At 32.6% G+C, this 14,449-nt stretch overlaps 1 protein-coding gene across 3 annotated transcripts in view; it reads right to left on the reverse strand.

Moving 5' to 3' along the window:
* The window catches only part of Vps8 (vacuolar protein sorting 8), a 104,280-nt gene that overhangs the window by 84,559 nt on the left and 5,272 nt on the right, over nucleotides 1-14,449 (reverse strand). For all 3 annotated transcript variants that reach the window (XM_067289278.1, XM_067289279.1, XM_067289280.1), the window contains 3 exons: nucleotides 14,124-14,178; nucleotides 10,450-10,574; nucleotides 6,041-6,127 (listed from right to left, as the gene is read on the reverse strand). In XM_067289278.1, the coding sequence (XP_067145379.1) occupies nucleotides 6,041-6,127; nucleotides 10,450-10,574; nucleotides 14,124-14,178 (267 nt within the window). The remainder of the gene's footprint in view (nucleotides 1-6,040; nucleotides 6,128-10,449; nucleotides 10,575-14,123; nucleotides 14,179-14,449) is intronic.

Raw genomic sequence — 14,449 nt, forward strand, 5'->3', positions numbered from 1 at the left:
AGTGTGATGGCACTTCCATCCAGGACAGCAGTCACTTCCTCTTTGACTGTACGCTGTTCAACCAGAACCGTGACACTCTTATAGGCAGTGTACTCTATGCTGGCTTCAACTGGCCCTGTCCTTTTAACGTCTTCCTTGAAAACAAGGACATTTATTATAAGCTAGCAGACTTTCTCTCAGCGACGGCAGCACTGAATCCAGCGAGCAGTCTACACACCGCAAACAACAGTGTATATCCTGATTGAGTGGACTTCTCTTCTACAGTGTTTCTTCATGTACCCAGGAACTGTTTCCTTGTGATTCTCACTTCCATTGTGACTTTCTGTATCCTAGTGTTATGCTACTATTCGCTACGCTACATGCTACTGTCTTATCTGTTTTACTGCTTTGCTTGTTCACCCCACCGCTTGTCAGGCAGTTGTCCTGATGCGTGCGCTGTGGGATCCCACCTCTTCCTCCCTCTTCCTGCCCCCACTTTCATCCCCTATCCTTCGCATTTCTCCTTCTTCCTTCATTTCTTTTCCCCTCCTGGTCGTACCTATGAGTGATACCAGGAGTTCCCCCACTTTTCATAAATAAATAAATACACTCCAGGTAGCTTGTCTTGGTTGGGGGGATCTTTGGCATTCCGTAGCAGCTGATATATATTCGGGCATCTTTTATAGGTGATGCTGACTTGTTTCTTCTTGGCAACCTCCAAATATAGCTTCCTTAAATACGGATTGTAGGTGAGCGGAATGTTGTCTTTATGCTCTGTTGTTACTTGCTCATGCTGGTTGGTTTGCGTTGACAGTTGGTAATTCCTCCATTTTTTGGTTAATTTACTTATAAGGTTGTAGTACCCATGGTTTTGAGCAATACTGCGTAACGTGTTAATCTCTTGTTGCAGAGCGTGTCTTGTTGCGGAATGGGTGTACGCCCGTTTGACTAAGGTGTTGAATGCTGCTAGTTTGTACGGTATGGGGTCACAAGAGCCTATGGGGATGTACAATTGGTCTGCAAGCGGTTTCCTGTACACTTCTGTGAGGATGGAGGTTCCTTTAACCATGATACTAACATCAAGAAAATGAACATGCGTGTCATTCACCTGTTCCAGGCCCAAAGTTACGCCGTAGCTGTTGTTATTAAATGAGTCGACGAATGCCGCTATGTCTGGCTTGCTCTTCCACAAGATGAGTATGTCATCCACGTATCTATTATAGAGCTGTATGTTGTGGAGGTGGTTAGGAAGGATTTTCTCTTTGAGTTGCCGTATTACCAGCTCGCACAAATCTCCTGCTACCGGGCTCCCCATTGGTACACCCCTTCCTTGTTTGTAGACCGTACCTCTAAATTGAAACAATGAGTTGTAGCATAGCAAGTGGGCCATCTCTGATATTTGCTGGTGGAGATTAGCATCAGCGACTATTTTAAATAGTAGATCTCGGATGGCACAAAATGCTGGTGGTAGAAGGATCGACGGATATAATGACTTAAAGTCGAGCACCGTAATAAATTGCGGGGGGGTGTCAATCTGCTTGAGGAGCTCTATGAGGCATTGACTATTGGTTACGGTGAACTGGTAGTCTTCTAAGTGTGGAGCGATCAGACGGTGCGTGAATTCCTCTAATTTATGTGTTGGTGCTCTTACTTTATCAACTACCGGGCGAATCTGCTGGTCTTGTTTATGCGTTTTGGCGAAACTGAATAGCCTGGGTGTGTCAGGCGAGTCCATTACAATGTTCCTTATTGCCGACCTCTTAGCCAATTTAGTGTTGGAGAACCTCTTCAGCCTTGCATGGAGCTTTTCTACTGTGTTAGTATCTACCTTTTCACACTGGGTAAGAAACAAGTCAGCATCACCTATAAAAGATGCCCGAATATATATCAGCTGCTACGGAATGCCAAAGATCCCCCCAACCAAGACAAGCTACCTGGAGTGTATGCCATCCTGCTGAAAGACCACAGGTGTGACGAAGACTATGGTACATCGGCTCCACTAAAAGATCGCTGATAGCGAGAATTAAAGAGCATAAAGCAGACATCCGTCACCAAAGATGTACAACCGCTTTGGCACGTTACGCCACGGAACCGGATATTCAGCCAAGGTTTGACGAGGCCAGGATCATCCACACCACACCCCTTATACACCATTTGAGATGGATGGAGGCAGTACACATACACAAAACCGCCCGGGATAAAAAATGTACTAACAGCAAAGAGGAGTTATCGTTATCCGTCGCATGGCAAATGCTCACATATGACGGATGACATTACAGGAAAGTTTCCACTTCCACCCATGCGCAGCGGTGACGACATCCGCACGAGTAACATTTCGAATCTTGCGCACGGCTCTTTCGAAAATCTGTTCCATCGAACGTTTTTTATAAATTGTCCGTTTTGTCACCTGATGAAGAACTTTTGTTCGAAAACGTTTGTGAAAATCGTAATTATATGTGATAATGCACTGTTCTTGGTTTTTTGTGTGAGGTATTGTTTACTTAAATTTATACCAAATTTGTTTTTATTTTAATTTTGCTTTTATTATTTTTTATGTATGATTCCTGGATAATATAAAATAAATAATATATTGTTTGAAATAAAAAAGTCAAAATATGGCAACGTTATACATTATTTATTGAAAAATAAATGTAATATTTATTAAATATCATAATATGTAAAAACATTAATAGAAAAAAATAATTATAATGCTTATTTATCCAAATCAACATTAAAAATGAATATATAATGAATAACAGTTTCTATAACGTTAATAGTTTTGAAACTTATATTTCCTTATTGACAATTGAAACTAGGAAACGTTTTAGCATTTTTTGGTTTTTAAATTTAGATTATGCTACTTAATATGGCAATTATAATTTATTTATTATTAAAAAAATTATATTGTATTATAAAACATAATATAAAATGAAATAATAGCTAGTGTTGTTTTTTTTTATAAATATTTAAATGAATTGCTGTGGAAAAATATGTATATATGTATATGCGGCTCTTCAACGAATTCTGTTTTCAATATATGGCTCAAGTTCTAAAGAGTCTGGCCACCCCTGTAATAGAACCTGAAACTGATCTGACAACAGAAGAACGCCAAGAACTCTTGAATGAAGTTTATCAAGAAACTTGGCGAGATATGTTTTTTTCTGAAAAAGAGAATTAATGTCGATATCTACTATTAAACATTTTTTTGAAGTGGGAGGATGTCAGAACAATGGTCTTAGAATGGCATCCAAACTAGGTTGAGGTTAATAGGCTTGGTGATCTCTACAATTACAATGCTATTAATTACTTCTGAAAAATCCTAAAGAAGAGAGAAAAGCAATCGGCACTGGACAGCACAAATGGAAAAAACATGACTAATAAAAATGCAAGACTATGTATATATGTATTTTTATTATTACGTATAAATAAACGTAGTAAGAAAGTATATATTTTTTATTTTTGGGGGTCTCCAGAACAAATTAATCAAATTCCCATAAAAACCTATGGTAAATCGATAATCAGTTAACGAACAATTTGGATAGTGAACAAAGTCTTGGATGGATTATGTTCGTTAACCGATCACTCACTGTTATTTATCCCACTGATTATAATTAATTGAATTTGTTCAATTACATTTTTTGTTATCTTAAGATAACATAAGCAAGTCCGTTGATTACTGCATTTTTTCAAATCTTGAAGGTGGCTGTGTCCAGTTTGATTCCATTTCCTTTTCCACATTGATTTTCATGCAAAACTTTGTTTTTATCACAGCAACAAACTCAGCTTCACACAAATAAGAAGTTGCAAATGGAATTAAGATTATCTGAGCTTTACCACTCAGAAGGGATATTTATATTTTACTGACATCAAAAATTCAGTTAATTCCATGCTGCTAAGTTTTGTTTTCAATGTATTGTCACAAGACAACTCAATAAGATACTCTCCTTAAGCAGCAGTAAATGCAGATGGAGCACTGGCATTAAGTGGATCTTAAATACATGCAAATTTATCGACATTATCATTTTGAAAATATTTCTCAAACCAGATGATAGGCTGTGATAAATGTTTTTCAAAAATAGATTTCATCCCTCGAGAGAAATCAACTCCACTGGAGGCCAAAAACTGTTGCCACAAGGGGAAACATTCTTTTCTTGTCTTCATTTATTTTTCTTTTCCATAGTTTTAATTTTTTTTTTTATAAAAGCTGAAATTTTCTCAATTTACTTTAAAAGATGAATGTTGCTTCTCTGCAGGGAGAGATTCAGAGCATTCAGCTTTTCAAAAATATCACATAAGTATGACAGTTTTCCCAAAAAATTTTCATTCACAAAATTTTCAGGATACTTGTGATCTACCTCTTTAAGAAGAATATAAATTTCCTATCACAGTTCAAACATATGAGACAAAACATTACCACAAGAGAGCGATTGCTCTCGAGTACTTTCTTGAAATGCTGTAGTAAAACAAAGACGTGCTCAAATCCCATATCCTCAGTTTTTTGAAAATCTTGCCTTTAATGGCAGCATTTTTATAAAGTTTACTACATTGACTACACATTCTAAAGCCTGGATCAATATAGGACTGAGATAATTTGATGCAAGTGCTTCTCTGTAAATAACACAATTGCATCAGGGTCTTTGCTTCGAAAAAGTGCTTGAATCCTCTATAACACCCAGACATAGAATGAGCACCATCAGTACAGAAACCAATGCAGTTGGTCCACTCCAAATTATTTTCGGATATAAAAATATTATCAAGGATCTCAAACAAGTCGTGAGCCCGAGCACCAGCAGTGACACTTTTACAAAAGAGAAAGTCTTCTACAATGTTATTACTATTGTGAGATCCCCGGGAGGTAAGAGAGAGTCGTACCTCTTTTTCCGGCGACTCACTTGTCAAGGATGGCTGTTACGTTGACGGCGCGTTACGCGAGCGGGTGAGGAGGAAGAATGGGGTCGACGATAAGGCGAAGCCGACAGTCAAGAATGACACCATTTTATAACAAAACAAGATTTAAAAGATTATATTAAAGAGCAAGACGAAGCTTTTAATAAAAACAAGATTTTATTAAAAGCAAAACGAACAAAACTACACTTCTAACCTTATATACAAAAGGGGGTCCGGAGAGAGAGAGTTTACAAATATTTGTTCATGCCTCTATAAATTGCTTAATAGATGGAGTCCAACAAAGGTCCCTTAGGTAAATATTCACTTCGAAGTGATAGAAATCTTCGAGATGACGGTGAGTCAATTCCTTGGCCGGTGGCACGTAGAACCCTAGAAAACTCGAGGCAGGTCAGTGGCACTTAGAAACGTAGAAACTCCGGGTTCGTACGGGAGAGCGATTCGTACTGGAGAGACGAACGGAGAGCCCTCTAGGGGGGAAGGAAGCGTCTTTTATAAGTTTTTGATGGGAAAACCTGTCACGTGATCGCCAACGGATCGCAATTTGGGCCATAGGTGTTCCCGGGATCTAAATAAACGACTAGCTCGGATGCTAACTGTAAACTATCGTGCAAGATGATCTACCTGCATCCGAAGGAATAACGGCTTGTTGATAGTTAGGGGGCGATCGTTGCCCGTCGAGGGTCAACAATTTCCCAGGTATGGAATGTTGTTGATTAAGTCGTTTATAACTGGAGTGAAAAAATTCAGAAATTTCTAGGTTTTTATAAACTGTACATAGCAAATTATAAACTGTAAACTATAAACTATAAACTGTACATAGCAAATTAAGTGAGCATTATTATTATTATTATTCTTATTATTATTAATATTATCTGTGTCCTCATCCAGCTGCAACCCACATCTTGTCACATTGAATTGAAAGTGAAATTATGAAAATTTTATATTATTATTTTGTGGTGCCCGTGAGGAAGCCATGGCACATACTTTGAGAACCGCTAGTGTAAAGTGTATAAACTTTATAATAATAATATTTGAATTTAAATTCTAATTGTGTCAGTTTTCATTTGCCTAACTATTTAAACTTGTATCACATAGCAATTCTACTTGAATTATATACTTTATTTCTGAATGTTAATTATTTATTTAAACTTACCTTAATATGTAGTACAGCAGTTTGAGGGGGATGAGCATCCAAAATCGTTCGAAGTAACTTTCCATTAGTTAAATCCCACATCGTAATCTAGGGGGAAAAAAATGTAATTACATAATTGCATTGAGACATCTTGGACATCTTTATAAAAATTGATTATTATTTAATCTATTATATTACATTTCAAAAAATAATCAAAAAAATTGTTATTTATATAAAATTATTTTATTCTACTTATCTGAACAAATTACGAAATGTATTTGATCAAATAAACACCAAAAGAATTTGTTTCTCAACACATTTTTTGTTTATGTATTAACAGGTATCATACCAAAACAGTATTTGATAATTAGAATAAAGGAAAAATAATAGCAGGTATTATTTACAAAGGAAAGCTTGTAAGGTATTAGTTTGTTTATTTGATATAAAGAACAGACTATTCAACCAACCATTAAACATCTATTAAATTTCTTTTATTCTCTTTTTTGTTTAAACTATACAAAACTGTCAATAGAAATTCCACTGAAATATTCTGAAACCTTTACCAGCAAAATTATTTAAGTTAATTTAAATTTTGTATTCTATTCCATTTGGTTGTATCCCAAAGTTGCTGATTGGATGGCCAAAAATATTTGATAATTAACTAATTTTGACAGTAAAGATTAATGAATGTTTTAGTAGACTATCAAAAACCGGTTTATAAAACATTACCTATCTGACAAGAGAGATTCTCTTGAGATCTGCAGAAATTTATTCATAAAAATTTCCTTTGGAAATTTTCACTGGGTCAAAATATGTAAAAAAAATGACATCAATGCTTTTAACTGTTTCAACATTTTGTTTGTGTCAGAATTTTGATCAGATCTGTTTTAAACAGCTCAACAATCAAAAGCATGTTGTTGACAATAATTGCATCAACAAAAATGTTACTACCGAATGCCGGATTCGACATTTTTGCCAACATTACAATTTCGACGGGAGAAATTGATGGATATGTTATAGGCCAAGTGATTAGTAGGTCATTACGAATAATGACTAAAACAGCCACACAACCTGATAAATACAGATTAATTTATTAAATTGACTAGCCATTATGCACAAAGCTATATTCTCTCTGCGTAATTTGATTTCAAAGAATAAAATTCCATTTATTTTTATGAATTACTTCAAAGTATTTTAACACCACCACATTTATATAAGTAATATTAATGTAAGTAAATTAATTACATAAAATTCTTTATTATATAGTGTCTGCTCATTAGTAATGAGCAATTATTTATTGTGACATCATCACAATGCTGGCCTGCAATTTGTAATCATATTTTTAATTTATTTAATTTAAAATATATACTCTCTACCTCAAACTAGTAGTGTCTTGCCCCTGTACATCATACTTTTCCTGTTACATTAGAGTAGTGCCAGTCATCTATCTAACTCCTTTCAGGAAAAGATTTTTGAATTGAAATAACAATTTCTGCTACAAACCAGAAGTTTGTACATAGTCGATTGGGGTCTTCTTCCCCTTAAGTTTCCTCTCTGGTCCCAACTTTCGTCTATCTAACTCCGTTCGCAAGATCAAGGAAGGACAAACGGGCAAACAGACGAGAGTGAGAATTTATAGGTGTACAATTTTTTCAAATTGCAGCCCAATTAGAATCATTATTAAAATTAAATTATTTTGGCAATCACTTTGCTTATAGCTTTCAACAAAGTCATTTGTGAAAATTTCATTTACAAACTGGAATGTTTTTAAAATTATTATTAACTGTATTAATTAACCCGACCCCGCGTTGTTCCCAAGCATTCTCGTGTCGACTTCATTTGACCTAAAGCATTGACCCCGAATATACTCTTTTCTGCATCAGAATGTTTTTGATACTAGATGTCACTATGCGTCATAATTTTTATATTAAAATGAACTTTCAAAACAATTTTTTTTTTGTTTTTATATTTTTCAATATATTTATTTTGTGCAAAATAAAAAAATAATTTTTAACGATACAGTAGCCATAATTATTACTTAAAAAAAATCTCATTAGGCTTAACATCGATGAAAATTCAACACGAAGCAACAGAAAAAAATTTCAACATGAGATAGGTTAAACTGTTAAGAAAGAACATTAACAAATTATATTATTCAACCATAAAAATCAACTTAAAGAAAGCTTCTAGAATGTCATTTTTGTATATATAATATACAGAAACGTAACTACTTTGTTGCATGATCACTCCTCAATATATCATTATTACTATTTTTCCCACAAAATGATAGCAGTAGTCATATTAAGCCATCAATGTGATAAATTATGATAAAGAATAAATTTATTACAGTTGCTGAATTTTGTTGTATACATATTTATAATGTCCATATTAATCAATTGGTCCATAATAGATACAATGAAATAACATCAATTTTGATGATGATGTAATCATATGATTTGTACTGTTGTATAAGAAATTCCAACATTTTTTTTACTGCTAGACTAAAACTGACAAATGGAGAATATTAATGTGTCCCTTTAAGAAAAACTGAGTACTAAGTTGGTTAGATGCATGCATTTGTTTGTCAATGGACACAGTGGCCAAGCAAGTTCATGTGAGTCAAAAAAGTGATGTGGGCATGCAACCTTTAAGCATGTAAATACAATACAGAGTGGAAAAGTCATTTAACACCCCAGCTAAAGAATATAGAATGTACCCCAAGAATATACATTGAGCACATCGTGTAACATACATAACTCTAACCATTTGAGGTAATTTAAAATCTTTCGGCAATCAATTCCTCGTGAAATTATGACCCTAAATGACATGTCACTTGATCCCCTTCCCATTTACAGTTTTGGAGTTGCATTGAAGATGGCGACCGTGCATATAACACACACAAATCTGTTTCCCCCCGATCTAATGTGTTCCCGACACGAGCAAATTAACATTGAGTACATTCTATATTCTGCAGCACAGGTGTTAAGTGACTTTCTATCCTACCCTGTATAAAAATATACATGTTCTCATATAATTCTTTTTTCATAAAAGTTTTAATGGCTTTATCCACCCTTTAATTAATATTAATTTAATTTACATGTACCTATGAGAACTACATGCTATGATTCTTGTTTATACTTATCTAATCATCAGTTAAATGTTGTGCATAGATCTTTTTATATCAAGCTATTACATACATTTATGATATGATATGTTTTTTTTATGCCCTGTTTTTTTTAACTTTTTCTGTAAATGATGTATGTATCATAGAATTTAACTATATCATTATGGAATTTTAGCCGAGTTTTGTTTTATAACGATTTATTTTGCTTTTAAGGTACAAGTCAATTTTAGCCTTGACTAAACAAGACCAGAAATGAAAACTTTATATAAATATTGAGAAAAATGATCAAACTCAAACTATTATAGCCTGTGCTGTATCAAAACTACATAGCAAACTGGAAAGATATGAACTTAGTGAGAAGATGAGGTAGGATGTCCATCCAGTATCTATTGGAAACATTACCCATTTTCAAAGAAAGCCCAGCCAACATGCATTCATATACATTACATTATTCTCTGTGTATCTCCAATTTTTTGAAAGAAGCGATTTATTAGCGAATTATCTGTTTACTAGATAATTTGTGAAAGTCGTAATTTTTTTTCTCTTAATTAATATTTTAAGAAAATTGTAAACCTTACATCTGAGATTAATATATTTTAAATGTATTCCTGTTGATTGCAAACAAAGTTTTATCCAATTAAAGTTTCCATATTGCTGGGTTGTTTGAATGTTCATAAATTAGATGAAAATGTTCGCATTTATCAATAATTGCCATTTTTTGTTTATCATTATCAATTAGTTTTACTTTCATTTTATATCAATATTTAAACTTGTGTATTTGTTACAACATCTATACAGTAAATACTTCCTGAAAAAAGTGCTTCATGTTTATTTCATACAAATTGGATAAGTGTTTCTTTTTAAAACTGTAGAATCAGTAATGAGCGAGCAAGGATAAAATCATAACTTTGGAAACTGATTTCACCTTTATAAATATTTTGTCACTACTAAAATAATGCTTCTCTCACAAAGAACAACCGGCAGTTTGTAATCACCAATTTCAATAAAATTTTACTGTATTTACTTGCACTTATACTCCACCAAAGCCAAAGGAGCCACAAAATTTCATTAAAATTGGCAATTACAAACGACCGGATGCCCTTGTCAATAGCGATAATCCTCGTTAGATCAATGTTGATATTCATTAAGAAACTGTACTCTATATGTATTCCTTAAATCCATTTATTATAATCAATTTAGTTATTCATATAAACATACTGGATATTATATTAAAAACAAAATATCCACAGCTACATTTCTTTTACTCGTCATTAACAATAATCATTTTATTAAATATATAATTTACCTGTCCTTCACTGTATCCACAAAGTAAGCGAGTGCAATTGCTGTTAAAACCGAGAGCAGAAACAGAGCCAAATTCTTCTCCGTAATTCGTATTTCCTAAGCACCATTTTAAAACTTGTTGGGAATCTACAAAACAAATTACATATTTTTAATTTGATATAGAAGTGAAATAAATTAATAGAATCTTTGTTCAAAATCACAGTTTTTCTTGAGTTCTAAGATGTATTACAGATAACATTTAATCTATGATAAATCTTGGTAAATAATAATCATTATATTATTTTGACAAATGTCATCATAAAAATCACATCAAAATAAAATACAGGGTGTCCCATAAATTTGTAGTTTAAAAATTCATAAAAGTTGAAAGAATTGGTATATTTGAATGCAGTTTGCATAAAAGTTATTCTCGTAAAGGGGGATATTTTGGGTAGAGAAAAAGAAAATAGTTCAAATTTTTGTCGATAGAGGGTGCTGAACGCGAGGGGAAAAATCACTGGAATTGTGAAAATCTGAGTCTTATAAAATGCAGGGTTATGATTAATGGCTCATTTCTGAATTTTCCTGTTACTGATGCTGACATATGGTTTTCATTATGATGTTGACATTGGCGAATAAAGCATTATTGGTGAAGTCGTTTTCTCTCAGCCATGAACTGCTGGCTGAAACTTTATAAAAGTTTAGGACACAGAAGAAAATAAAGAAAGGTTCGGGTCCAATCGCTCCTGCTGGATTGGTTTCCCTAGTATGACGTTTCAAAGAAATGGGAAGTTTGTATAATCGCCCACACGGTGGTGCACCATGTTTATCAGAGATCCGTACCTCTAATGTGGCTTCACGAATGAAAACCAATCTAAGATCATTATTTTTTGGAAAACCATACCAGATGTAACAGCATTGGTCAATTTCTTTTAACAATAATCCCTATGGGTTGACACTGGAAATAGGACAATCCAAAGTCCACTTCCTAGATATAAATATTAGAGCGAAAAGCTTGGGCATCCACACTTTGGTGTATCATAAGCCGGGATCTATTTCGTCACACATTCTGGTAGGGTCCCGTGATCCGGTTTCATACAAGACTGCAGCGTTTAAAACCTTAATCAGAAGAGCCTTTACACATTCTTCTATCACCCAGGCTCACGATACCGAACTAGCATCTACAGAATGCATAGCTGCAGAACACGGTTACCACAAAGGTATACATAAGCCGATACAACGTTATCAATGTATACATTCAGAAAACGCACAGGAGGTAGACTGGACGATCGATAACCAACCGGAAGACACAAAACACATCCCGCTCACCTTTAACCCATACCTAAGATCTGTATACGCCAAGGTTGCCAGGAAATGCCAGGTACGAATTGCCTTCAGTAAGTGCCCTACTATTTTTAACATCTTATGTAATGGGAAGGACCCTCCTAACCCCAGCAGATACCCCAGAGTCTATAGTGTCCTTTGAGGGATTAAAGGAACACTATAAAAATGAAAAACAAAAGATAATCAATTAGCATTTTTTAAAAATTTAAATTAAAGTTCACTCTTATTTGAAAGTTAAGCATTGTAACAAAGATGCAATTAATATATTTATAATAATAATAATACTAAGCATTCCCTAATAATAAAGTAAACAAATTCATTGAATCATATATACAAACTTCACTATTATTTTCTAAGAGCTTTGTCTATTTGTATTCTATTTACTTAAGACTACCATCACATTGTGAATTTAAAACACTTAAGGAGCTTAACAACAAAAAAGAAAGACATCACAATTTAGCTTACAAGTTAGTTAGAATACAAACTTCTATCTAGATAATTCAATAATTTTTTCTGAACAACATTTTTGTAGTTTTCCAAGAATTTTGTAAAAGTCTAAGGTCATTCTAGAATAATTGTAATTGATGGCACATAACTTTGAAATGTTTTAATTAAAGGAACGGAGATAAAGTTTATGATTTTCAGATAAAATGGGAGAGAGAAAACTAATTGTTATATCCACTTTTTAAAAATATAAAAATTAGAAATTGGATATTGTGCAATGTCAAGGTAAGATTCAAACACAATCTCTACTGGAGATAGATATGACGACACAGATATCCAATAAATTTACAAAATATACAAATTCGACAAATTCAAAGAAAGTCTTAAAACATTTGCTGGCAGTCGAAGCAGTTCTGCATCGAGTGACGGTCACACAATGCTGAATTGAATCAACTGGCTGCGAATGTGTTAAACAATCAAAAAGGTTTGAGCTTATTTCTAGATAATTAAAAAGGAGTTTTACACTACTACTTGCATACATCAAGTCCAAGCCATTTAACAGCCAACACTTTTGATAAATCAATTCTAATAATACTTGACTCTAGCAGATAAAAATTTTCAATCATTTGAAAATGTATTAAAATTTTATTAAAGTAATTATTTTGTTGAATGTATTACTTTTCTGCCATTCTTTACATGTTTAAGTAAACAAAGTCAAATTCTTATTTATAATTCCTAAATGTAATTTTAAAACTTACTGCAACAATAATCTTAAAATATTTGTTAAAATTCTTTCTTCTAATATAAACAAGTATAATCATATTAATAACATGTTTATATTAGTACAAATAATTCCAAGTTTATATACAAATTAGATAATATTTTTTAAATGGTCATTTCCATGCAAGTTTTTAAATAGCCATTTTAGCACTATTTTGTACACTAACTTTAATTGTCGTCTTTGTGGAGCATAGTAGTACAAATAAAGTTCTCAAAAACATTGGAAATTGTATCCGGTTGCTAAAGTCTAGATCATTTGAGAGCTCATAATGTGCCAAAATGAAATCTGCACACTTTCTTATAATTATAAATTTTGTTTTGGAAATTCGTAATTAGGTAGATATTTATCGAGCGGCAGTTTTATTTTTATGGCCATTATTGTACGACCGGCCATTAATTATTTTGTATATTTAGTTGTAAAAGAATATTGATTCTATTATGCATTTATTTTTGAAAAATTGTACGATTACATGAATATTTTCTTTATTATTGAAATAAGTTAAAAAATTACAAGTATAATTGCCATATAAAACAAAATATTAAATTTATAAGTACAGTAGAGAGTCATTTATCCGAATCAATCGGGGACCGGGGTTGTTCGGATAACCGATCATGTACGAAAAAATATATTAACCTATCCGATGTTGAAATTTTTCTCTGTTGTGTGTCACTTTGTGTTGAATTTTCGTCGATTTTAAGCCTAATGAAAATTTTTATAATAATAATCGAGGCTATCGTATCGTTAAAAATTATTTCTTTATTTTGTACAAACAAAATAAATATATTGAAAAATATAAAAACATAAAAATTATACTTTAGAAGTAAATCTAGTATCAAAAAAGTTTGATTCGGCACGACACAGTCTGACCGGAAAGTGTTCAGATAACCGACGTTTCGGATAAACGACTCTACTGTATTTAAATTTTGTAATAAGTTTAGTATTTTTAAATATAAGTAAGAATTTATCATAAAATTGTATTTCTGTACTTTATAAAAAAGTGTAAAATTTATTTTAATGTAATTTGATTGCATAAGATGCAGTTACACACATCAATAATGATTGACAATAATTAATTTGGCACTTTAACAAAGATGATTGATAATTTTAATTACACAATTTATACTCACCAAACACTAATACTAATCCATGGAATGTTCCAATGGCAATGACAGAAGATACAGCCTGGAATATTTATTTTATGTATTTTATAAATTTACATATATAATTTAAATTTCAAATTATATAAATCTATTTAAAATCTCAAAATATTTTAGCAAAAGGATATTTGTAAGCTAAATACTGTAAAAGTTTATGAAACTTGGTACCTTTTTGTAAATAAATAATTATTGTTTAATTTTGGGAAGCAATCTTTTATTAATTAAAAAAGATTTCTGACATGATTTGACTGACTAAATACTAATACAATAATTATAAAAGTAATAAAATATAACAA

This window comes from Centruroides vittatus, unplaced genomic scaffold (genome assembly GCF_030686945.1).
Source record: "Centruroides vittatus isolate TY-2023 unplaced genomic scaffold, ASM3068694v2 contig_1343, whole genome shotgun sequence".
NCBI classification, from domain to species: Eukaryota; Metazoa; Arthropoda; class Arachnida; order Scorpiones; family Buthidae; genus Centruroides; species Centruroides vittatus.